At 43.0% G+C, this 26985-nt stretch overlaps 1 protein-coding gene across 1 annotated transcript in view; it reads right to left on the bottom strand.

Moving 5' to 3' along the window:
• The window catches only part of Kif5b (kinesin family member 5B), a 60913-nt gene extending 40935 nt beyond the window's left edge, over positions 1 to 19978 (bottom strand). Inside the window, exons 1-2 of the mRNA XM_045148998.1 lie at positions 19791 to 19978; positions 10014 to 10101 (exon numbers count right to left, since the gene is read on the bottom strand). Coding sequence (XP_045004933.1) covers positions 10014 to 10101; positions 19791 to 19916 — 214 coding nt within the window. The 5' untranslated portion in view covers positions 19917 to 19978. The remainder of the gene's footprint in view (positions 1 to 10013; positions 10102 to 19790) is intronic.
• Positions 19979 to 26985: the final 7007 nt, after the last annotated feature.

Raw genomic sequence — 26985 nt, 5'->3', positions numbered from 1 at the left:
GGAGATACAAACCTACAAAAATCTGTTGCATTCAAAAAACAATGCAAGGGGCTGGAGAGATGGCTTAGCGGTTAAGCGCTTGCCTGTGAAGCCTAAGGACCCCGGTTCAAGGCTCAGTTCCCCAGGTCCCACGTTAGCCAGATGCACAAGGGGGCGCACGCGTCTGGAGTTCATTTGCAGAGGCTGGAAGCCCTGGCACGCCCATTCTCTCTCTCTCCCTCTATCTGTCTTTCTCTCTGTGTCTGTCGCTCTCAAATAAATAAATAAATAAATAAATAAATAAATAAATAAATAAATAAATAAATAAAAACAATGCAAGTGGGTAACCTTATTTAAAAAAAAAATCAATTAGAACCCACACAGGGGCATCAGACCTGACATCTTGATTGGGACAGAGTTCCAATAGCTGTCTTCCTTTTAGAAATCCTCTCCCATACACTGTACACAAGCAGAAGCGCCTGACATATTTAAACAATAAAGGGGGGCGGGGAGGCTGGAGTGATGGCTTAGCGTTAAGGTGCATGCCTGCAAAGCCTAAGGACCCAGATTCAATTCTCCAGGTCCCATGTAAGCCAGCTGCACATGGTGGCACATGTACCTGGAGTTCATTTGCAATGGCTAGAAGCCCTGGCATGCCGATTCTCTCTCTCTCTGACTATAATAGATAAATAAAAATAAAATATTTTTTAAAAGTGAGCCAGGCTTGGAGGTGCATGCATTTAATCCCAATACTTGGGAGGCAGAAGTAGGAGAACTGCCATGAGTTCAAGGCCATAGCCACCTGATATTCGATAAAAATGCCAAAAATACTCATTGGAGAAAAGACAGCCTTTTCAGCAATTGGTGTTGGGAAAACTGGATATGTATCTGTAGAAGGATGAAAACAGATTTTTCTCTCTCTCCATGCACAAGAATTAAGTCCAAATGGATTAAAGACCTTAACATCAGACCTGAAACTCTGAAACTGCTAGAGGAAAAAGTAGGGGAAACCCTTCAACGTATTGGTCCTGGCAAAGACTTTCTGAATACAAACTCAATTGCTCAGACAATAAAACCACAGATTAACCACTGGGACCTCATGAAATTACAAAGATTTTGTACTGCAAAGGACACAGTGAAAAAAGCAAAGAGGCAACCTACAGAATGGGAAAAAATCTTCGCCAGCTATACATCTGATAGAGGATTAATATCTAGGATATACAAAGAACTCAAAAAGTTAAATAATAGGGAATCAAATAAGCCAATCAAAAAATGGGCTATAAGCTAAATAGAGCATTCTCAAAGGAAGAAATACGAATGGCATATAAGCATCTAAAAAAATGTTCTACGTCACTAGTCATCAGGGAAATGCAGATTAAAACTACATTGAGATTCCATTTCACTCCTGTTAGATTGGCTACCATCATGAAAACAAATGAGCATAAATATTGGCGGGGATGTGGAAAAAGAAGAACCCTTCTACACTGCTGGTGGGAATGCAATCTGGTCCAGCCATTGTGGATATTAGTGTGGAGGTTCCTAAGACAGCTAAAAATAGATCTACCATATGACCCGGCTATAGCACTCCTAGGCATATATCCCAAGGACTTTTCTCACTACCTTAGAGATACTTGTTCAATCATGTTTATTGCTGCTATATTCACAATATCTGGAAAATGGAATCAGCATAGATGTCCCTCAACTGATGAGTGGATAATGAAGATGTGGCACATTTATACAATGGAGTTCTACTCAGTGGTAAAGAAAAATGAAGTTATGAAATTTGCAGAAAAATGGATGGATCTGGAAAGGATTATACTAAGTGAGGCAACCCAGGCCCAGAAAGCCAAGCGCCACATGTTCTCCCTCACATGTGGATTCTAGCTGCAAATGATTGGGCTTCTGCGTGAGAAGGAAAATACTTAGTAGCAGAGGCCAGTAAGTTAAAAAGGAGACATAAAGGGAAGAGAAAGGAAGGGGGGGTACTTAATAGGTTGGTATTGTATATATGTACGTACAATGATTGAGATGGGGAGGTAATATGATGGAGAGTGGAATTTCAAAGGGGAAAGTGCAAGGGGGAGGGATTACCATGGGATATTTTTTATAATCTTGGAAAATGTTAATAAAACTTGTGAAAAGATAAAAAAATAAAAAATAGAAATTAAAAAAAATTTTAAAGTGTCAAGTGTGAATAATAATAATGACTAATACACCACAACTTTCTTGATCTCATCACTGAAAGTCCTGTCTCTGGAGCATCTACTCCAGGACTTTATTTGCTCCTAAGCCTCTTCTAAGTGCTTCTTATTCAATGCAGACATCTACCCAGAAAAATACTAAGTCACAACATCTCAAAATCTTTTCTTTTTACATTTAAAAGCAGCCTGGGGCTGAAGAGATGGCTTAGAGGTTAAAGTGCTTGCCTTAGAAGCCTAAGGACCCATGTTTGACTCTCCAGATTCCACATAAGCCAGAGGCACAAAGTTAAGGCAAGCACAAGGTCGCACATGCCTACGAGGGGGCACAAGTGTCCGGAGTTCAATTTCAGTGGCTGAGGCCCTGGTGTGCCAATTCTCTCTCTGTTTCACTCTCTCTAAAAATAAAAAATAAAAATTTAAAAAGATAAAAATTCTTAATGAAATACAAATCAACTTCAAGAACATATAGAAAACATCACCCAAGGCTAGAGAAATGGCTTAGCATTTAAGGCACTTGCTTGCAAAGCCCAAAGACCCAGATTTGTTTCCCCAGGACCCACATAAGACAGATGCACAAGGAGGTGCATGCATCTGCAGTTTGTTTGCAATAGCTTAAGACCCTTGTGGGTAATTCTCTCTCTCTCTCAAATAAATAAAAATAAAATTACCAACCACCTTGATGTGAGTTTTATTCTAGAGATTCAAGGATGGTTCAACACACATAAAATAGATGTAAATACATTACATTAACAGACCCAAGGACAGAAATCACATGATCATCTGAACAGATGCAGATAAGGCCAATGACAAAACCCAACATTCCTTCATGATAGAAACATGGGTGAGAATGGGCATGGAGGGAACATATCTCAACATAATAAAGGCTATAAATAGCAAAGCTACAGCCAAAATCATACCAAATGGAAAAAACTGGAAGCATTTCCACTAAGATCAGGAATAAAAACAAAGATGTCTACTCTCTGCACTACTATTCAATATAGTGCTTGAAATCCTAGCTAGAGTGATGAGGCAAGAGAAAAAAATAAAATAGCTATAAATTGGAAAAGAAGAAGCCAAAATATCCTTAGTTGCATTTGATATGATTCTATAAATAAGACTGTCAAAATTCTACCAGAAAACTTTTAGAGTTGATATACAACTTTATCCAAGTTGCAGGATACAAAATAAACACACAAAAATATAGCCTTTTTATATACCATAAGAAACATACATAGGAAAACATCAAGAAGATAGTCCCAGAGCCAGGTGTGGTGGTGCATGCCTTTAATCCCAGCACTTGGGAGGCAGAGGTAGAAGAATCGCCTTGAGTTCGAGGCCACCCTGAGAATTCAGAATAAATTCCAGATTACAGGTCAGCCTAGACTAGAGTGAAACCCTACATCAAAAAAAAAAAAAGAAAAGGTAGTCCCATTTATTATAGTCACAAAAATTAAATACCTAAGAATATTCCTAACCAAGGAAATAAAAGACCTCTATGATGAAACTTTAAAACACTCTTGAGGAAGAAATTGATGACAGCAAAGATGGTAAGATTTCCCATGCTTGTGAACTGGAAGGATTAATATCATGGAAACAGTTATCACATCAAAATCAATATACAGATTCAACACAACTCCAATTAAAATTCCAGTAAGATAGTCCTAAAATTCACATGGAAACACCAAAGAACCCAGATAGCAAGAATAAACCTGAAAGAAAAAAAAAAAAAAAAAAAAGAGCCGGGCGTGGTGGCGCACGCCTTTAATCCCAGCACTCAAGAGGCAGAGGCAGGACAATCACTGGGAGTTTGAGGCCGCCCTGAGACTACACAGTGGAGTCCAGGTCAGCCTGAGAAACCCTACAGTGAAAAACAGGAAGGGAGGGAGGGAAGGGAGAGTGCTGTCAGAAGTATCGCCATACTACAAAGCCATAGGAATAAAAACAGCACATTATTGGCACAAAAACAGACACCCAGATCAATGGAATAGAAGATCCAGGTATAACTCCATGTAACTACAGCCACCTGATTTTGACAGGGGCCAAAGACACATACTGGTGAAAAGACAGCATCTTCAACAAATGGTACTGGAAAAACTGGATATTCACAGGTATCCAGACCCTGAGCTCTTACCATACACAAAAATAAACTCTAGGGGCTTAGCAGTTAAGGTGCTTGCCTGTGAAGGTTCAATTCCCCAGTGCCCACATGCGTCTGGAACTCATCTGCAGTGATAAGAGGCCTTGATATGCCTATGGGCACACATGCTCTCTCAAATAAATAAATAAAACAGGTTTAAAAAAATAAACTCCAAAGCCGGGTGGTGGCACACGCCTTTAATCCCAGCACTTGGGAGGCAGAGGTAGGAGGACTGCCATGAGTTCAAGGCCACCCTAAAACTACATAGTGAATTCCAGGCCAGCTTGAATCAGAGTGAGACCCTACCTTGAAAAATAAAAAACAAACAAAAACAAAACAAAACAAAACAAACCTCCAAGTAGGTCAAGGACCTCAGTAAGACCCAAAATCCTGAAATAATGACAGGAAAAAGCAAGAACACTTCAAGATATAGGCATACGGAAGGATATTCTGAATAGGACACCGATAGCCCAGCACATAAGGTAAGCAATCAACAAGCGGGACCTTATGAAACTAAAAAGCTATTGTACAGCTAAGGAAACTTAAAGAATAGGGACAATCTTTGCCAGCTATACATCAGACAGAAGATGAATATTTTTTGTTTGTTTTTTGTTTTTCAAGGCAGGTTCTCACTCTAGCCCAGGCTGACCTGGAATTCACTATGTAGTCTCATGGTGACCTTCGAACTCACAGCGATCCTCCTACTTCTGCCTCCTGAGTGCTGGGAGATGAGTATCTTGAATACGTAAGAACTCAAACAACTAAGTAACAAAAAGATAAAATAACCCAACCAAAAAATTGGGCCATGGAACTGATCAGAGTTCTCAAAAGAAGAAATACAAATGGCCAATAAGTATTTTTTTTTTAATGTTCAACATCTTTAGCCATGTGGGAAATGCAATATGAAACTGTTTTGAGACTCCACCTCTCCCTAGTCAAAATGGTTATCATCAAAACGTCAAGTGACAACAAATGCTGGTGACGGTACGGGCGAAGAGGAGCCTCCCACCACCGGTGAGAGTGCAAACTGAAGCAGCCACTGTGGACAAGAGGGGGGACTTTTTCTACCACACTGCTGATCTTTGCCTACCAACAATTTCTAACAAAGCAATGTACTCGATTTCCTTCTTCCCACTATGAGGTCCCTACCACCTACCCCACACCTTAAGTCAAAGGGCTTACTGGTAACTCTGCTTTGTTTATATTCTTGTCCAGGACAAGCCCTGCTAGCTACTACATACAGACTCCTCTATAACGAGGAGTATGTGAATAAAGACAAAAGAAAAAGTCACAGCCCAAGTAGCATTGTCCTACAAAAATCACAAAACAAGAAATGTGAGAGGAAATAGCAACAAAAGCCTTCTAATACTTGCTGGAAGTCTCCAATAGAGGGAATATTTTTAGGGGTTTAACCCCAAAATTAAATTAAGACAATAATTTACCCTCACAATGCAGAGGGGAAAACTTACATGCCTAACTCTCACAAGACTTCCTATTCTACAGAAGAGAAAACGGAGGCTTTGAAAGGTCAGATAACCTAGCAGTCACGCAGTCAGAGCAACTCTTAACCATACTGCAAGACAGGAACTTCCACTCTCAGCTTACTTCCTAATAGTAAAGCAGAAATACAGTGATTTCTGAGAAAGGGCATCTCACACAACAAAGTGTGTCATCTTAAAACTATAAACAAAAATGAAGCAGTAAAAGTAGCAGGAAGCAGATTTCAAAGCATCCTGAAAGATTTTGTAACCAGGTGACATGAGATACAAATCAGTAGGACACTATCAAATTTTTACACATACTCACAAAAAAATCTGAGACTTTAAAGAGCTTTTAATGTCTTATGCAGTGATATAATGAATAATGAATTTTCACTGTCTATGACAGAGATATTGCTACTTTATTGCCATAATTCATAAACATTATCTTCAAAACACAGCAGAACTAAAATTGCCAGGCTGGAGAGATGGCTTAGTAGTTAATGTGCTTGCCTATGAAGTCTAAGCACCCAGATTTGACTCTCCAGAACCCATAAAAGCCAGAGGCACATGTTGGCGCATGCACCTGGAATTTTTGCAGTGGGTAGAGGTCCTGGTCCATCCATTTTCTCTCTGTGTGTCACTAATGAATAAATACAATTAAAGAAAAATATTTTTTAAAACTGCCTAGACTTTAAAGTTAATAGAATTAAAAGGAATTACAGAAGAATTATAAGGTGAGAGAGACTGATTTAATAAGCCTGTTTCTAGTTCTTACAGTCCATAAATTAAGCTCTCCTAGGTGCTTTAAGTAGGGCAGAGAAGGCAAAGGTAACAGACAATGAGTAACTTGAAAATATACTAGCCTGTTTTGTTTTCAAGACAGTATCACTATGTAATCCCGGCTGGCCCTGAGCTTGTTATGCTCCTGCCCCACCTTCCTTACTGTCTGGCTGTACTCCTTTACAAAAAGGGAAAAAAATGATACAGACATGTATACTAAAATTTCACTAAGGGAAAACAATGTTAAGCTAATTTCATTTCTTGTTTGTTTCAGCCCTATTTTGTACTCTAGAGAAATACCAGAGTCAGGCACTATGATTTCTTTAAAAAAAAAAAAAAAGATTCAAGTTTTTCATCTATTATTATTGTATTTTAACAAATAAGAGCTAGACAGGGCTGGAAAGATGGCTTAGTGGTTAAGGCACTTGCTTGAGAAGCCTAAGGACTCAGGTTCAATTCTCCAAATCCCTTGTAAGACAAATACACAAGGTGATACATATGTATGGAGCTTGTCTGCAGTGGCTAGAGGCCCTGGAGCACCATTCTCTCCTCTCCTCTCCTCCCCCACCCTGTCTCAAATAAAAATAAAAAAAAGAACTTGACAGCTTTCCAATTTTTAGAAACTTAGGCTAAGGACCATGACTCATTAAGCATTTTATAAATCATTTAGAACATTTTTCACATTTCTATGTTCCTGACATCATCATAGACTTATCAACTATAGCAACAGTCAACTTAGTAGATCCCTAGTAAAATTAACTACAAAGTAAAAAATAAAACATGGAGCCGGGCATGGTGGTGCACGCCTTTAATCCCACCACTTGGGAGGCAGAGGTAATGGATCACCGTGAGTTCAAGGTCACTCTGACACTACATACTGAGTTCCAGGTCAGCCTGGACTAGAATGACACTCTACACCTTGAAAAACCAAAAGAAAAAAAAAAAAAGATCAGAGCTAAAAAAAAAATCAAAACTAAAATATCATCAGAGCTAAAATAAACAACACAATCTGCACTTGAAATGCTTATGCTGCAATGTACAAGTATGGAGTGTTGTCTAAATCTGGCCATAGCACATGTCCGAAAAAGTTGCACATTTAAATTGTTCATGAATTCATGAACCAATCATTGCTTTTTAATAATAATAAAAAAAATCTTCCTTGGGGCTGGAGAGATGGCTTAGCGGTTAAGCGCTTGCCTGTGAAGCCTAAGGACCCCAGTTCGAGGCTCGGTTCCCCAGGACCCACGTTAGCCAGATGCACAAGGGGGCGCACGCGTCTGGAGTTTGTTTGCAGTGGCTGGAAGCCCTGGCGCACCCATTCTCTCTCTCTCTCCTCTATCTGTCTTTCTCCCTATGTCTGTCGCTCTCAAATAAATAAATAAAAAATGAACAGCAACAACAAAAAAATTAAAAAAAAATCTTCCAAGGCTCAAGGTCCATTGCAGAAGAGGTGGCAGAAACAATATAAGAGGCAAAGGAAGGGTAGGACTGCTTACAATCCAACTGTCCAGACATAAATTGGCCTTGATATCCATGACCTCACAGTGCCTAGTAATACCTTCACAAGACCTTCATAACAGGAGGAAAAGATGATGACATCAAAATAAAAGAGAGGCTAGTGGAGAGTGGATTTGTCAAGGGGAAAGTGAGGGAGGGGATTATCACGGTTTATTATCTGTAAGTATGGAAACTGTCAATAAAAAAAAATTTGTGTGTATGTGTGTGGCTGTGGGTAGAGGCTAAGGTCAAGCTTGGGTGTCAGTCTGCACCTTCTACCCTGTAGGAGCTTTTGGTTTGCTGCTGCTGCACAGTCTGTGAGCTTCGGAGGTTCCATCACAGTCACGGTGCTGGGATTACAGACGTGCACCATCGCATCCAGCTTTATGAACTGGTTGTGGAATCCCAAGTCAGGTCCTCATGCTTGCATGACATTTTCCGAGTTGGGCTGTGGGACACAAACTCAGGAGCTCCCACCTGCATGACAAGCACTTTGCCCACTGCGCCCTACCCCAGCTCTCAATCACTGATTATCTAAAAGGGAGTGTGACTTTGGGCTGGGGAAGTGGCTTAGCGGGAGAGCATGTGCTTAACACGGGGAAGGCCCCAAGTTTGACCCTGACACTACAAAATACACACAGAAAAAAAAATGAAACAAAAGATAATATAAACTTAAGCTTATATTGATTGATGAAAAAGGTATGTCACAATCAAAGAACATAATATAATCATGTTCCCTTGATGTTCCTTGATGTTTACAACACAGCCAACACTGCTCATTCTTTTCATCACAGTTACAGACCCTCAGACTATTCTCTCACTTTATGAAGACTGCAACACCCAGTTCTTCAAACTCTCCTGGTGACTTAATGTCCATGTTGAATATGACCTTACTAAGACACCGCTGGGCTCGCTGGTGCTGGGTGTGGCTGCCAACTCTACTGCTAACGGCACTGCCTTCAGAAGGTGGATTAAACACACCTTCTTCCATTCCCAACACGCCACTACAGCAGTCCCCTGTCCTACCTGGCATCTATCGCCCACTAAGATTGTTTGTTTGTTTGCTTGCTTGCTTGGGGGTCTTTACATTTTTTTTTCATTTTTTTAGACAAGGACTTGCTATGTAGCCCTAGCTGCCCTGGACTTCACTACATGGCCCAGGGTGACCTCAAGCTGCTCCTGCCTGTGCCTTCTCTCCTGCTACTTAGATGGACTATCTGTGCTGCGGGGACTAGCTCCTGCACTTTCACATTCAATCCCAACACACTGAATAGGAAAATGTCATAAGACTTCTGCAACAAACTAACAAGAGCTGTCAATAAACAGAATAAATTACAGCCTAATTAGCGGTAGGGTCCCTTTGATAAAAAGAACTGTTACAGTAACTGGGAAGTAACTCCAGATAACCACTTGGGACCCTCTCTGCTATGGCAGTAGAAAATATAAAATCAAAACCATACAAGTTACCTTTTTAAACTCTGGCAATCCCTAGTCAATTTTGAAGGATGCTGACTGTAAGTTGTGCCTTTAGAAAGAAAGAATACTGGATGGGAAGATGACAGAATGCTTGTTTCCATGTTTCAGAAATCTGTCTAGTCAGTCTGTCTTCATTCTCATGCTGTTCCATTTCTAGAAATGCCACTTTGGAAATGCTCCTGGACCAGCTAGCTAAAGCACACATTCCAGAACAAGCATGTAACAATCCTACAACACCCCACACTAGGCATCGGATATAACGAGATCATGGAGAGTAAGAAGTACAGTATGTCTGCTAGTTGAGTTCATAATTTTTGTTACTTAAACTTCTATAATTAATGTGGGAGACAGGATTATTAAAAGAAAAGTAAATGTTTGGTAAGTGGAAAGATAGATCATAAAACAAATTTTACTCAATGCCAGAAGTAAGTCAACGGGATTAAGCAAATTATACACACTTACCTTTAACAATCTTTTTTGCACAGTCATTGTAGACCTGCTCTTGAGATGTGCTCGACTGGAAGACCCGATCAAATGCGTAAGGCTTGGACTGAAAACACAAAGGAGTCAAGATAAGAGGCTGTTTCTAAGTGCTTATAAAGATGCGAAAATATACCTGACCTTCAAAATACTGCCTTTGCCAGGCATAGTGGCACATGCCTTTAATCCCAGCACTTGGGCGGCAGAGGTGGAAGGATCACTGAGCTCAGGGCCTGCCTGGAACTACAGTTAAGTTTGGATCAGCCTGGACTACAGTGAGACTCTACCTCAAAAAGCAAGAACAAAGAAAATATATATATTCTATATGTAAATATATATTCTACATACAAATAATTTCATATAACTTATTTATTATCTGCTATATATCCTTAGGGGAAGGGAAGGATTACTGTGTATTTCCCTCTGCCTCTCTAGTACTGGGGACTGTTGAGCCTAGGACCCCCTCTTGCTAGGCAAACACTGTACTACTGAGCTCTATCAAGTTGGGGGGATTTATTTTGAGACAAGGTTCACTAAGTTGCTCAAGTTAGTCGTGACTTTTGGTCCTTCTGCTTCAGTCTGCAGAACAGGTGGGATTACAGGCCAGTGCCACCAGGCCAAGCTTCTATTTCCAATACCAGTATCCTTTTGCAGATAAGAAAATTAGAACTTTGAAAGGCTCAAAAGCTGTTAATTAATTAAAACTTCCATCAATTTTGTTTGTACTATTCCATTTATTCTACTACCTTCAGGTATTCATTTCTTCTATCAATTTCCCAATCATTCTTCCATTTAACAAACACTGATGCATGCAAAATGCCATGCTGACCAAGACAGAATCTCTCTGATGTACTGGCGTAGATCAGACAAATAATCAAGTGACTACACCTGACTCATGCTGACCTGTTGTGACAGTGCAGGGAGTATATAAGAAAAGACCCGGGCTCAGCGGTTAAGGCGCTTGCCTGTCAAGCCTAATAACCCGAGTTCAAGTCCCAGGACACACATAAAGCCAGAGGCACAAAGTGGCACACGCCTCTGGAGTTTTGTTTACAGCCAGGCCATGGTGTGCTCGTTCTCTCTCTCTGCTGGGTGTGGTGATGCAGGCCCCTAAATCCCAGTATTCGCAAGGTAGAGGTAGTAAGATCGTTGTAAGTTTGAGTCCACCCTGGGCTAGAGTAAGACGCTACCTTGGGGAAGAAAAAAAGACAGACAGACCTGAGTCTGGAAGAGAGCAGAAAACCAGTCTTGGAGAAGGTTTGCTAAAGAATTGAAGAATAAGGTGTCAAATTCCCTGTCACTCTCTTCAATAGTAGTCACAAAACCTGCTGGGGTAGTGGAACAAAGCAATCCAGGCATTAGTAACGGGGTGTTTAAAGATCCTAAGGCCAGAGGAGCTTGTGGCACTCAAGAAACCACAGGAAGTCGTTAAGTTTGAAGTACAGGAGCTGGGATCCAATGCAAATGTGAACACAGTGAGAAAGGCAACTCATTTTGAACGGTCTCTTAACCTGTGGGTCCCTGGTGGAAACTGAACAGCAGGCACTCAAAACCCACTTTCGGTGAAGCACTGACATAGCTAGGAAGGAACCAGAGGCACAGAACAGCAACAAAAAAGTCCAAACATAAAATGCATGCAAACCAAGGAAGGAGAATGTAACTGTGAAGTCAAGACAAAGCTGAAAACCACCAGTGACAGAATGGAAAGCCATCAAGAAGAGCGGAAAATGTGGCGGTGGTCTAGATGGGCAAGTCTTGAGAAGGTTGAACACCGCAGGAGTGATCTAGTGACTTAGGAGGGAACATCTAAAGCTGAGAAGAGGCAAAGAGCTCTGGTATTTTATGCATCTGGTTGCTTCCTAGCTGTTTCTGAGAAAGGTGGGTCCCAAAACCCGTAATACTCATGACAGAAGGGGTGCTACCTAAAACACTTCCTAGGTCTTAGCTGTGAAGAGAAGGCCTGCTTCTTAGAAAATACACCTCATAATTCTTGTCTGTTGTATGGCCAAATTCCTCCACATGGAAAGCAGTGAACAACAGCTCTGCCAGCTTTATGAGAGAAGGTGTGGAGACGGTCACCCCACCTGAGATTTCAGGCGGCCCCTGGGCCAGCTCTATGCAGTAATGCACAAAGTCTCAGTGGCCTTGGTAAGATAAGAATATTAAAAATTACAAATGTTAAAAAAGAATATGCAGAGGACAAAAGATCAAGAAATGAGCTCCACTGAGGTGGTTTCTTTATGGAGTCTCCATGTTCTGTAGGTCCTTACCCCAAGACTGAGAAGGAGCAATCTGCAGGGGTCACTCCAGCACTTGGAGCCCCACTCGCGTGCTGCTTGGACAGGGTCAAGGAGCTCCCTGACGCAGCCCCACACTCTGTAAGTAAGCTCTCATCCTGAGGCCGAGGGAAGGGCAGCCCAGGAATAAATCTGACACAGGAAGGCCCATCAAAGTGGCTGCTTTGGGGATGACATGTTTCTATAAATCACCACCCCTCCTCTCCAGCCCGCTCTGTAAGCGACCCCGATAAACTTACTGGCCCTTCCAACTGGTATTGGTGCAAACATATGTTGCTCTGCCATTTGAGGTCTGTCTGGGGTGAAAGCTTGGGGTAATTGTTACAAGGATGCAGACACTCTCAAAGACCGGCTTCTCAAACTATTGGTTGAGACCAAATATGGTCATGTAACTGAACGTGGGATGGGGAAAGCCTAGCAACAGAAAAGGTTCTGAACTGCTATATAATAACCGTAGACTAATTTGAAAGCAAATGTGCAACGAATGAGAAGTGTTTCTGGCAGCGCTAACCCTTGTTGTACGGCACAACTTTCGCAGCCTTGGTTCTAAACACACAACAGGACTCTACACTGCATGTCTTCACACTCATTGCACGGTACTAATGAATGCCACCCAAACTCTGTGGCTATTGTATGTTAGGAAACTGCAATGTTTTTACTGTATACAGTTTTCTCCTCCTATAGAAACAATGACATAACTGTAGAGAACAAATGCTTCGATCATTACTCAGCATGTTAAGTACATCTTTGGACTGTAGCAATGCAAGTGAGAATGTCTGATTTTAATTTTTTTATTTTTATTTATTTGAGAGACAGAGAGAGAGAGAGGGAGAGAGGGAGGGAGGGAGGGAGGGAGAGAGGGAGGAAGAAAGAGAGAATGGGCATGGCAGGGCCTCTATCTGCTGCATACAAACTCCAGACACATGTGCCACCTCGTGCATCTGGCTTACGTAGGTCCTGGGGAATTTAATCTGGGTCCTTTGGCTTTGCAGGCAAGTAAGTGCCTTAACCACTAAGCCATCTCTCCAGCCAAAAAATGTCTGATTTAAAAAATTCCTGTTTTACAGGTGGGGTGATAGCTCAGCAGTTAAAGACACTTGATTGCAAAGCCTGTAGCCCAGGTTCAATTCCCCAGTACCTATGTACAGCTAGATGTACAAAGTGGCACATCTATCTAGAGTTCATTTACAGTAACAAGAGGCCCAGGCATGCCCATTCTGTCTCTGCCTCTCTCTCAAATAAATTTTTTAAATTTTAATTGCTGTTTTAGGGGCTGAGAGATGACTTGGAGGTAAAAATGCATGCCATGCAAGTATTGAGTACCTGAGTTCAGATCCTCAAAACTAAAGTAACCAGTGTCTATAATGCCAGCCCTCCCACAGAGAGATGGGAGGCAGACAGAATTCCAGAAGCTAATGAACAAGACTTTGCCTTAAAACAAAGGAAAAGGTGAAAACCAACACATGGGATCATCTTCTGATCTCCACACCAGTGCCCTGACATGTGCACACTTGCTCTCACAGATGGCCACACACACAGGGATTTAAAAAAAAAAAAACTGCTGTTTGAATTGCTTGACCTGGGTTTATTAAAAACATCATTAACCACTGGGAGTAAGACAGCATTTCTGACTAACTGTATTAGTATCTTAATTTGCATTGTATCTCAAATAACATCAATAAAAAAGCTGCTCAACCATTTACAAAAAGATACGCCTGCTGTTGTGAGATGGAGCTGAGCAGGAGAGCTAGATCCCATGCTACTGCACATGCCTGGGAGCAAACAAATCAGGGAAGAAAACAGGAGAGCCAAGATCCTTCGATAAGATAACTGATAGCCCGCTGTCCACCAAGAGACATGTCACCTCTACCACATCCGCCAGGGCCCAGGAGAAGTTGCAGAGAAGAGGTGACACAAGTACTGCTCTTACTGCTAGTCTGACCACCAGCTCCAGGGTGATGGTGACAGAGTGATCAACCAAAGTCTATCAGAGCAGAACTCCAGAGGCTACAGAGAGCTCAACACTAAATCAGACTGCCAACAGGCCTGCCACGGCTTGGAAACAGTGTGGGAGAGGGGAGGGAAAGATTGTAAGAGCCACAGAATGGGTAGGAATACCCTAAGATATGGTCACATTCCCTTACACACACTCCTGCTACCACACAGGGACCGAGTGAGACCTCCATGACCCCACTGAGGAGAGCCCCAGGGAAAGGGGTATGACCTGTTATGGTAAATAAATTAATAAGCAAAAAAACCATGCCAAGCATAATGATAATAAAACTCTGCCTCAAGAGAACTTTATGCAGCTAGCATATGAAAGTTAGCAACACAGCTGTCCTGAAATATGAATGACAATGCCGAAAGGAAACACAGAAGCTGCAAAACAAACCAGGACCGATGAGAAGCCAAATCACTGATCAAAAAATAGTGTTAGAAAGCCGGGCATGGTGGCGCATGCCTTTAATTCCAGCACTCAGGAGGCAGAGGTAGGAGGATCGCCGTGAGTTCAAGGCCACCCTGAGACTACAGAGTTAATTCTAGGTCAGCCTGGACCAGAGTGAGACCCTACCTCGAAAAACCAAAAAAAAAAAAAGAAAAGAAAAGAAAAGAAAAATAGTGTTAGGGCCTGGAAAAATTGCTCAGTGGTTAAAGGCACTTGCTGGCAAACCCTGACAGCCTGGGTTCACTTCCCTAGTACCCACATAGAGACAGATGCACAAAGTGGCACATGCATCCAGAATCCATTTGCAGTGGCAAGAGGCCCTGGCACGTGCATTCTCTTTTTCCTCATTCTCATTCTCTCTCAAATGAATTTTTAAAATGGTACTGAATGAAATTGCAAAACTACATTATAATTTAATTATTTAAGACAAATGTTTGAGTAATGATATAGCCATAAAGTTACTAACTGACCTTGACTTCCAGGGATGAAAAACAAGACAGTAAAATAAAAATTATTTGTTAATTAAGGCACATTCAATCTTCCAAAAATTTTATCAAGGTAAAGTACACATCATGTTTTGAAAACTTTTGCATTCTGGTTCTTAGACTTGAAATGTATGTTTAATGGAACAGTAACTGTTTTCAAAAGCACTCAATTTTACAACTCAAAGTCACAAGATGCATCAGTATCTGACAGGCTTCCAGAAAGGCGAAGCAAATGGGAATATGTTTATTTGAGTTGTAACCAGACTTTGAGATTTAAGTGTGTGAGTTTGCATAGACCAGACTGAACACCAGATCTGGTTCTGAAGGATACTTGTTCTGTCAAAGATCCACCTTTGTCTGAATTCTGAGCAGTGAGCTTCTTTTGCAACTGCACAGAACTGTGTCATACCGGATTTTTCTTAGACTGTGTGGACTAACATTCCACAAATGTAAAGGAATGTGAAGACAGCTCTCCCCTCTTCCAATTTCCACTCACATTAATCAATAATCGTTACTGACCTGAAAGAGGAAATGTTTGCTTGAGGCAAGGATATGGACAAGAAAATGTAATTAGCTTTAACTCTCCTCTAATTTCAATGAATTATATATACCAGGCTACTTTTGGTGCTAGCCTGTGGGCCACAAGCCTCCCAGGACAGCTACGAATGGGGCCAAACACATTTGTAGGTGATGTTATCATATAAATGTCAAAAAGTTGGACACTCCTGGAAACTATGCTGACCAAAGACATTTAATCCTGCAAATGGTATATTTGACTTTTATGATGTTATGATATATAAGTAGATAAGGAGGTAACTTTGCCATTAACTATTTTGGTGTTTTCAGTAAGCTCATTTGAACATGGCAAACTGCCTTTCTTGTCCTCCTGTTTTATGGCAAATTCTAACTTAAATAAGTTACATTTGTGTTCTTTTAAAAAATATTTTATTTATTTATTTATAGCTGGGCATGGCATGGTGGCACACGCCTTTAATCCCAGCACTTGAGAGGCAGAGGTAGGAGGATCGCCGAGAGTTGGAGGCCACCCAGAGATTACATAGTGAATTCCAGGTCAGCCTGAGCTACAGTGAGACCCTACCTCGAAACCCCCCCCTCAAAAAAAAATTATTTGAGAGGGAAAGAGGGAGAGAAAGGTGGGAGGGCACACCAGGGCATCCAGCCACTGCAAATGAACTCCAGATACATGCACCACCTTATGCATCTGGCTTACGTGGGTCCTGGGAAATCAATCCTGGGTCTCTTGGCTTTTCAGGCAAGCTCCTTAACCACTAAGCCAGCTCTCCAGACCCTCCCCCTTTTTCGAGGTAGTATCTCACTCTAACCAGGCTGACCTGGAATTCACTGTGTAGTCTTAGGGTGGCTCAAACTCACTGCAACCCTCTTACTCTGTCTCCCAAGTGCTGGGATTAAGGGCGTGAGGCACCATGCCCAGCCACATTTGTCTTCTTTAAAATTTTTCATAAAATAATTCATTGCATTCAGTGTAGTATATATGGCACATTACCAAACATTTAAGTTACAAATGAAAGCTGCACAAAATACACAGAAATAAGATCAAAAGGTTTGCTTGCCATACAGACAGTAGACCTATTTGGGGCTGGGGAGATGGCTCAGAAGTTAAAGGCACTTGCTTGCAAAGCTAGCCAGCTGGGTTTGATTCCCCAGTATCCATGTAAATCCAGGCACATAATAAAGTGGTGCATGTGTCTGAATTTCATATGCAGTGGTAGGATGCTCTGGTGAGCCCATTCTCATTCTGTCACCTCTCTCTCTCTCTCACAAATAATATAAATAAAAAAAAAAATAAACTGGGCGTGGTGGCACACACCTTTAATCCCAGCACTCAGAAGGCAGAGGTAGGAGGATTGCCGTGAGTTTGAGGCCACCCTGAGACTACATAGTGAATTCTAGGTCAGCCTGGGCTAGAGTGAGACCCTACCTCGGGGGGGGGGAAAAAAAAAAAAAAGACCTGACCAAAATGATAACCCAAAGGTTCCTGCTGATTCTCCAACCAATCAACTATCCATTATTTCTATTACTCAAATTACTACAGAATTTCAAAACAATTTATAAGTAACGTTTTTTTCCCAAAGGAAACAAAATAGAATGTGTTTCCTGTAGTGATTGTTTTCTTTTTATCTTTCTTCATATGACATTTCGCCTATGCCAGAAAATTACTTGTTTTTTAAAGTCATTGTCTCAGTATGTAGCCCAGACTGGCCTCAAGATCACCATGATGCTCTGTGACTAGTCACTAAAGTGCAGATGTGAGCCACCAAGCCTGGCTTTTGTTTTTATGTTCGTTTGAGACAAGGTCTCACTCTGTTGCCCAGGCTGCCTTGATTCATAGCAATTCTCCTGCCTTAGTCAGTGAGTGCTGGGATTATAGGTATCAGCCACCATGTCTAACTTTATACATATTGTGAATCCTTAATTTTGGCAATCCAATAAAATAATCTTGATATTTATATGTGTTTAAACAAACAAAAACCTAGAGAAATAAGACAATTTTAATACAAGTAGAAAAAAAAATGTAGCTTTGCTGAGTAAACCACTCTTAAAGCTGAGTAATCACAACTCTCAGGTGTGACAGCTCATCCAGGGACTGCCAGCTTCCAGGCTGATTCCGTGAACAACACACATCCTAAAAAGAAGGCTCTCCACGCTACATCTCTGCCTTACTATGATGTCATTTATAGCAAGTTTGTCTTGAAGACTTGTTAACAAAGAACCGGCTTGACAGTCTTCACACTAGTAGTCGGCAGTTGTTAGCAAGTGAACTAATGATTTCTTGCCAGCTCTACTAAGAGTTGGTGTTAATATTCACTTTTTAAAATGAAACTTTGGAATCCCACATACTAAACTTTTCAAACAACTTTCGTCTTGATTCATATCAGCTCTTCCAACCATAAGGTCCCATCTCCCATGCCTCCCTGTGGTTTCCAAATTGCACAGCCCAAACTACAATAAATATAGTATTCCGTTAACACAAAAATCAACAACAGAAGAAAAAAGTTCACATGGCATGACCAATAAAGGTGAACTTATTTTTCATTATAATTCATGTTCAGTTATAATTCATATAACCATGCATTGTTCGTCTCCTTGAACTCAGATGCTATTTTCAGAGAACCTTGAATTAGAGTGATCATATCTCAAAAGGTCTTCACTTTCTAGGTTCCCTAACAGTGATCAGTCAACTATAGTTATGTTCCACACTACAAAGAAACAATATCTCACTAGCTTTGGGATTATGAAGATTAATTTTCTTCAAAGGAGATGTTGTGTTTGTATTACTGTAATAATGGTAAATTTTTAATAAGTTTTTTTTATAATAGTTTAAGTGATCTGCCATGATTATGTTTTCCTCCACTGAGACCCATGGAACTCAGGTAAGAGTCCAATTCTAGATCTGTGTGACACTGGATCCAATCTGAATCTTCTTAGATCTATTTTAAGGTTAAATATAATTATTCTTATTACTTTTTAAAATTTTTTTGTTAATTTTTATTTACTTATTTGAGAGTGACACACAGAGAGAGGGAGAGAATATGGGCGTGCCAGGGCTTCCAGCCACTGCAAATGAACTCCAGACGCGTGCGCCTCTTTGTACATATGGCTAACGTGGGTCCTGGAGAATCGAGCCTCAAACCGGGGTCCTTAGGCTTCACAGGCAAGCGCTTAACCGCTAAGCCATCTCTCCAGACATAATTATTCTTATTTCGAAGTCACTGTTTTGGTTACAGTCCTCAATTTCCCATGTATTACTGTTAAAATGAAAAGTCACCACCCGCCCCACTCAAAATAAGGGGGTGTACAACTGATGTAGTGTAGCTGCTTGACTTCAACATCCAGATGTGCCTCTTTAAAAAAAAAAGTCTCAACTAGTTTTTTAAATATTTTATTGATTTGCAAGGAGTAAGGAAGAGAACGGGGTACTCCAAGGCATCTCGCCACTACGAACCCAGTGCAGATGCACACACCTTGCACATCTGGCTTTAGGGTTATGTGGGTACTGGAGATTTGAGTCTTTTGCAAGCCAAGAGCCTTTAAACCGCTAAGCCATCTCCCCAAGCCCCAAAGGAAGTCTCTATTAAGACAGCATCGCTGGGCTCAGCGTACCTCAATGTCCTAGCTGAACTCTGAGTGGCAAGTTGGGGAGGGGGGAGTGGTGCGGAACACCATCAGCGCGCGCGCACGCACACGCACACGCACAGAGTACACCCGGGCGAAGGAGTGTGCTCTACTCTAGCTCCCGGGGCCGGGTCCAGCAGAGCCCCAGGTGGGGGAGTGTCCAGGCGGAGAGACAAGGCGCCTCCCATCTCCCAGGCCTGGGCCGTTCCTGGGCCGCCCGTGGGAGTCATCGGAACAGGCTTTCTCCGCACGAAACCCCGCAGGAAGGAACAGGCGCCCCGCCACGTCCAGGACCCTCCTCTCCGCGCGGCCAGGCCCGCAGGCGCGCGCCGCCCATGGGGAGGCTCGGGGTGGGGACCGGCCGGGGGTCACTCACCGCGATCACCACCGTGTCCTCTCCCTGGAACTTGGCGACGTACTTGTCGCCGCGGTTCACCTCGGACTCGTTGAGGGGTCGGAAGCGACACATCACTTTGATGTTGCACTCGGCCGGGTCGGCCATCTTCGCGTCCGCGCAGCCCGAGCCCTAGGCCCGGAGCCACTCCCCGCAGCTCGCGGCTCGGGGCAAGCAGCCGGAACCGGAGTCCGCGGTCGCCAGACGGAGCGGCGCGCCGCGCCGCACGGCCTCGGTCCCTCCCGGCCCCGCGCAGGCTGGGCGGCCGGCCGGGAAGCGGGCTCGGGAGGCGCCCGGCGCTGGCAGCCTGGGCCCCGAGGCTCACTTCCGATCCATCATGGCAGCCGTGGCGGCGGCACCCGGGGCAGAGCGTCGGGGCTCCTTCGGCTTCTCGCTCGCCGGCCTGGGCAACTACGGCGCCGGGGGAGCGTCTCGGGGCTGGAGAGGCAGTCCCCCGCCTCCCTCCGGCAAAGAGCGGCCCCCGGACCACAGGCGCCCGCCCGCCGGCTTCCCCGCCGCCGCCGCGCGACACCTCCGAGGCCGACAGCGCCGCTCTGGGCGGCGGGCCGGCGGCGCGGAGGAGGCAGTGCGCAGGCGCGGGCATGCGCGGTGGCCAATCAGCGCCGGGCCGGCCGCCGCTCGGGGCGGGGCGCAGATTCAAGTTTCCCCGAAGTTCCCTCGCGGAAGTGCTCCGAGCGAGCGTCCGAGACGCGTCCGAATTCCCTCAGCCGGGAGGACGCCCCCCGCTCGCTTTCCTTTCCTTTTTTTTTTTTTTTTTTTTTTTTTGGTGGGGAGTGGGAGAGAGGTGGAGGGATGGAAGGCATTTGTCTAAGTTCAACACCAGGTCCCTATATGGAAATGTTTGCTTTGTTTTGGCCTGAGGGGAGAAATGATGACTGCTGCATCTTTTTGAGAACGCGTTGCCAGAAAAAGGAAGATCTGAATAAAGGGTGGGGCGTGGCTCCCTCCTCTGGCAGCCATGGCGTCTCCCTTAACTCCGGCATAGGTGGAAGAGGCAGGAACAAGAAACAGCCTGGTGGGCTGGAGAGATGGCTTAGCGGTTGAGCGCTTGCCCGGACCCCGGTTCGAGGCTCCAGTCTCCAGAGCCCACGTTAGCCAGATGCACAGGGGGGCGCACGCATCTGGAGTTATTTGCAGTGCCTGGCGCGCCCGTTCTCTGTCTGTCTCTCTCACGTTCAAATAAATAAATTTTTTAAAAAAAAGAAAAGAAAAAGAGCCTAGGCATAGTGGCACATGCCTTTAATTTCAGTACTTCGGAGGCAGGGGTAGGAGAACCACCATGAAACTACATGGTGAATGACAGGTCAGCGTGAGCTAGAGTGAGACCCTACCTTGAAAATACAAAAAAAGAAGAAGAAAGAAACTCAGAATGATACAGATATCGAGGTTCCTCTGCCATTGCACTAATACAGAAATTCAGGTTCCAATATGATGCTTCGGGGAATGTCTATATTCTTTTCTTTCTTTTTTTTTTTTTTTTTTTTCCGAGGTAGAGGCTCACTCTAGTCCAGGCTAACCTGGAATTCACTATGGAGTCTCAGAGCAGCCTTGAACTCACAGCGATCCTCCTACCTGTGCCTCTCAAATGCTGGGATTAAAGACGTGCGCCACTATGCCTGGCTAGATTCTTGAAGTTTAGAGAGAAGGAAAGAAGAGAGAGTACAGAGAGCTCCATGACAAGGCAGGAGCTGGGCAAAGCCCACCTACAGATCCCACTGGAGCCTTTTCTAGGCTCTGGATGGGGACTGAGCTAACCAGCCTTGGTACCTGGTTTCATTCTTTGAATGGGGCTGAGATAACCAGCCACTATGCCAGGTTCAGGGTTAATCCTTCCATGAATCTAATTCTAGAAAACAAGAACTGCTTTCTAGGGAAGAGACTCAGGTTGAGTTTAAGGAAAAGTATATCAGGCACCAAGAGATAAGCGTAGATCCTGCTGACCTCTAGCCAAAGTGAAGTTGACTACGACTGTCTGTCAGAAATAGTTCCATGCAGTGGGTGAAGGGAACTAGGACTGTGGCTGTCACAGGTAGCTCCATGGAGTGGGTGACGGTGACCAGAAGGACTGTGTGACCGTCACAGGTAGCTCCATGGAGTGGGTGACGGTGACCAGAAGGACTGTGACCGTCACAGGCAGCTCCATGGAGTCAGCTGGGCTGTTTTCTCTCCTGCCACAGAGGAATGTAGTCCTACCAGTGTGTTCTTCCTGTTTTCCAAAAAAGGCATAATATCCAGATTTAAGTCCCCACCTTTGAAATTATGCCAAATTAGCTGTTAATTTAATAATTTACACAGCATGTGATCTAGGTAAAACAAGCCTGGGCTGAATGTGGCAGGAGTGACAAAAATTTCTAACCTTTGTCACAGGATGTTGTGAAGTTTGCTGCTCTGTTATCTCTGAGATCAGTTCTTGAACTCTCTGGTCAATCCTGAGCTTTTCATCTGTGTGACTTTGCTTTTAGTCCAGTTGCTAAAAACCATCTTGTTTAGGACAGTATGCTATAACCTCAAACTTAACCCTCCATAAATAGAATTAGTCATTTCTATTCCCTAACAATACTTAATTTATAAACTTTTTAAATTTTTTTGTTTGTTTGGGGGGGTGCAGATAGAGAATGGGCACACCAGGGCCTTCAGCTGCTACAAATGAACTCCAGATGCATGCACCCCTTTGTACATCGGCTTATGTGGGTCATGGGGAATCAAACCTGAGTTCTTTGCCTTTGCAGGGATATGCCTTAACTGCTAAGCCATCTCTCCAGCCCACTCCTCAGCTCTCTAGTTTTTGTTACCAGTATCAGCATTCTTTCATACTTCTAGGCTAAATTTTACTACCAGCGATAGCTAGCTTCTTTTATCATAAACCCTACATGTCAGGAAACCTTGTTCTCTACGGGAAGTTCTTCAGCTTCCCTGCCACTCCTCCCCTTCGTTCTCGAGGACTGATTGATCAAGAGGAGCCATTTCCATAGTCGACCTACATGGAAACAGAGATTCCTGAGAAGTGACTCAGAGATATCACACACATGGGGGAACAAAGAGGGTAGACAGAGGTCTACGGAGTGATGCTTTGGGGATCTCCTCTAAACAAGGTACTGGCCATCTTTGGAAGGCCTTTCAACCCTTGCCTCATCCTGCACAGCAGATTCTGGAAGCGAAGACTGTGAAAACAAAAGGCAGCAAGGACATGTCCTGCAAGAGCCTTCTGCCCTCAGCCTTGTGAGCAAGGGAGCGCAGACCCAGACTGTCGCCCTAGAGCCAAGGAGGAAATGCTCTGTAAAAAACAATATCCTGGGCTGGAGAGATGGCTTAGTGGTTAAGCGCTTGCCTGTGAAGCCTAAGGACCCCAGTTCGAGGCTCCGTTCCCCAGGTCCCACGTTAGCCAGATGCACAAGGGGGCGCACGCGTCTGGAGTTCGTTTGCAGAGGCTGGAAGCCCTGGCGCGCCCATTCTCTCTCTCTCCCTCTATCTGTCTTTCTCTCTGTGTCTGTCGCTCTCAAATAAATAAATAATTAATTAAAAAATATTTTTTAAAAAAACAATATCCTTCTGAACATGTTCCTGTCACATGAGGAGGAAAGAATTGTTTTGGGCAATCAAGGTTTAATAAGTACTTTCATGGGGAAACAAAAGATTGATTTAAAAACCTAATTAATCCCTTTTTCTTCCAAAGAGAAATAAGACTGCTACTTTTCAACATGAGCAGTCAAATAGATTTCTTCAAGAGAACAATTGGAGACTCATTAATAAATTTCTAATGAGAACATAAATGCTTTTTTTGTTGTTGTTTTTATTTATTTATTTGAAAGTGACAGAGAAAGACACAGATAGAAAGAGAGAAAGAGAGAGAGAGAATGGGTGTGCCAGGGCCTCCAGCCACTGCAAATGAACTCCAGATGCATGCATCCCCTTGTGCATCTGGCTAACGTGGGTCCTGGGGAATCGTGTCTTAAACCGAGGTCCTTAGGCTTCACAGGCAAGCGCTTAACTGCTAAGCCAGCTCTCCAGCCCATGAATGCTACTTTTGTCTCTTAGAGATTAACAGCACTGAATATCTACTATAAAAGTTGGTGCTCTTCCAAGGAGCCATGCTCCCTCCAGATTCATGTCAGTGTGCAGGCTCATGCAGCACTTCATGCCACTGACACAAGCTGTGAAGAAGCCTTGCAGGGTCCCCTGTGGGTCATCTGGCCCAGAACTATCTGCAAATTGAACCCCAGCAAGTAATCTCAACTGACACTCTCAGAAAACCACCCCGCTAAGGCCTGCCCAAATTCCTGACCTATAAAATCATGAAATATAATAAAATGGCTATTGTTTGAAGCTGCTCGGTTTTGAATAATTCGATACATAGTAACTGGAATAATAACCTACAACCTGGGACTTAAATTTTATCTTCTGGAAACAAGTTTGTGCAATGTTTCTTATATTTACTAAATATCTAAATTGGATTTTATTCTGGAGTAATTATAAATTAAGTACATTGAAAGAGTCTAAAATAACTATTCTTTATAACATTATTCCTGCAAGAAAACTTATTTTGTATTTCACATGAAATGGACTTTTAGAAATGGGGGTTTAGGATAGGATAATAGACTATTGCTCTGTCTTAAATGTGTGCTACATGCCTGTTCATTTCCACCCCCCTTCTTTACCTCAAGCCTAGATTTTTACAACAGCTCTCAATCTCTTTTCCATTTGACCATTCAGTAGAGCTACTAGCATGAGATACTGGAATAGGTGCTAAAGATACAACACTGAATAAAATAAAACAATTCCTCTCTCATCAGTGTTTTACATGCGTTTTTCAGATTAACTTTCCTAAAGCATTGCTTTTAAAATTAAATCATTTCATTGCTCAAGGTCCTACAATAATTCTCTTTTGTTTTACTTAAACAACTTTATTCTTTATTTACTTTTTATTTGTTTGCCTGTGTGTTTCTCTCTCCTGTGTGTGTGTGTGTGTGTGTGTGTGTGTGTGTGTGTGTGTGTACACACGCACCAGGGTCTCTTGATGCAAACAAACATCAGATATTTGTGCCACTTTTTGCATCCAGCTTGGGTGGTGGCATAGTCAGCTCCACGGTGCTGGGATGAATTTCCAAACTAGGAACAGTTTAAAGGGAGAAGGAATTTATTTTAGGCTTATAGATCCAAGGGATGTTCCATTAAGGGTGGAAGAAACTGGTCCCTTTTCACAGATCCACCAGACAGCCAGCACCACAAGCAAGCAAGCAGGAACCTGCAGCAGCAGAACCTGCAGAGCTCACGTCTCTCTGCATTTCTTAGGCTGGAATTTAGATCCACTCCCAGTGACACCCCCCACCCCCATAGCAGAAGGCTGCCTGCTAGGGGCAGAAGCTGCAAACTCAATTGTAATAACACCTGAGTCTATGGGGGAAGGGATGGAGGAGAGGACATGCATTCAAACTACTACAGGTGACTAGAGAATTATTGGGCCAGTAGGCTTCCAAGCAAGTGCCTTTAACCACTGAGCCATCTCCCCAGACCCTCACACAAGTTTAAATTCACAGGATTCGACTCCAAGACCTTTTATCACTCACTTCTTAAGTAAGTTTTCCCCACTGATCCATAACTTACTTTCCTAACTCCTAGAAAATGGCCTCTCACTGCCCTTTCCTCCATAATCTGCTAATTTTTTTTTTTTTTTTTTTGGTTTTTTTGAGGTAGGGTCTCACTCTAACCCAGGCTGACCTGGAATTCACTATGGAGTCTCAGGGTGGCCTCGAACTCACAGCAATCCTCCTACCTCTGCCTCCCAAGTGCTGGGATTAAAGGCATGCGCCACCACGCCCAGCCATAATCTGCTAATTTTTAAAGTCATATAGATTCCTCCTTATATCTTGTACACCTCTCTCTGTTTATCTCTTTCTCTTTCTGTGTCCCTCATGTCCATCCAAATCTATCTATCTTTCCTCCAGTCCCTCCTGAAAATGATTCTTCAGGATGGAATTTGTGTTGGTTTGAATGTGAAATGTCCCCCATAGCTTCATGTGTTTGTGATTAAGCCTCCTGCTTGATCCACAGCTGATGGAGCCTTTGGGAGGTGGAGTCTTGCTGGAGGAGGTGTGTCACTGGGGACAGACCTTAAGGTTTATTAGTCCAGCCCCACAGAGTGTTCATAGCTCACTCTTGCTACTTCCTCTGGGATGATAAGGAAAGATGCGATGCCTGGCTGTTCCCACCATGCTCTGCCTGCCACAGAGACACTGCCCCTTGAAGTTGTAAGAGGAAACAAATTTTTTCCTTCCATGAGGTGCTTTTGGTAGGGTGTTTTGTCCCAGCAATGAGAAATCAATTAGCTGCTACAGAATTATTTCACAGTCCAGACAGAAAAATCCTACACAGTTTAATTCTTTAGAACATATTTTTTAAAAATGTTTTATTAAAGTAATACATATTCATAGTTTTAAAAATGAAATTATAGGGCTGGAGAGATGGCTTAGCAGTTAAGCACTTGCCTGTGAAGCCTAAGGACCCCAGTTCGAGGCTCAATTCCCCAGGACCCACATTAGCCAGATGCACAAGGAGGTGCACACGTCTGGAGTCCGTTTGCAGTGGCTGGAGGCCCTGGCGTGACCATTCTCTCTCTGTCTCTCTCTCTCTGCCTCTTTCTCCCTCTGTTTGTTGCTCTCAAAAAAAAAAAAAATATATATATATATATATATGTATATATATATATGTGTGTGTATATATATATATATGTAAATATATAAAATAAAATTATATCATAACAATGAACATAGAAGATCCTATTCTATCCATTCCAGTCAACACAACTACTTTAACTCACCAGTGTCTTCTGTATTTATCTCTACAATTGTAAGTAATTTTTTTGTTTTGTTTTGTTTTTCGAGTTAGGGTTTCACTCTAGCTCAGGCTGACCTGGAATTAACTATGTAGTCTCAGGCCAGCCTCGAACTCATGGTGATCCTCCTACCTCTGCTTCCTGAGTGCTGGGATTAATGGCGTGAGCCACCATGTCCAGCTTAAGTAATATTCTTTTACTGAAGTTTCTTGATTTATATATGAAGTGAGGCTATAACTCTACCCTGTCCCCTCACTTGAATCAATGCATGCATTTTCTTCTATCTTCCCTATATATTTCTTTCCTAAACATGTGTATGTGGTATGC

The sequence above is a fragment of the Jaculus jaculus genome, chromosome 5 (assembly GCF_020740685.1).
Source record: "Jaculus jaculus isolate mJacJac1 chromosome 5, mJacJac1.mat.Y.cur, whole genome shotgun sequence".
NCBI classification, from domain to species: domain Eukaryota; kingdom Metazoa; phylum Chordata; class Mammalia; order Rodentia; family Dipodidae; genus Jaculus; species Jaculus jaculus.
This window is presented reverse-complemented; position numbering and strand designations above follow the sequence as displayed.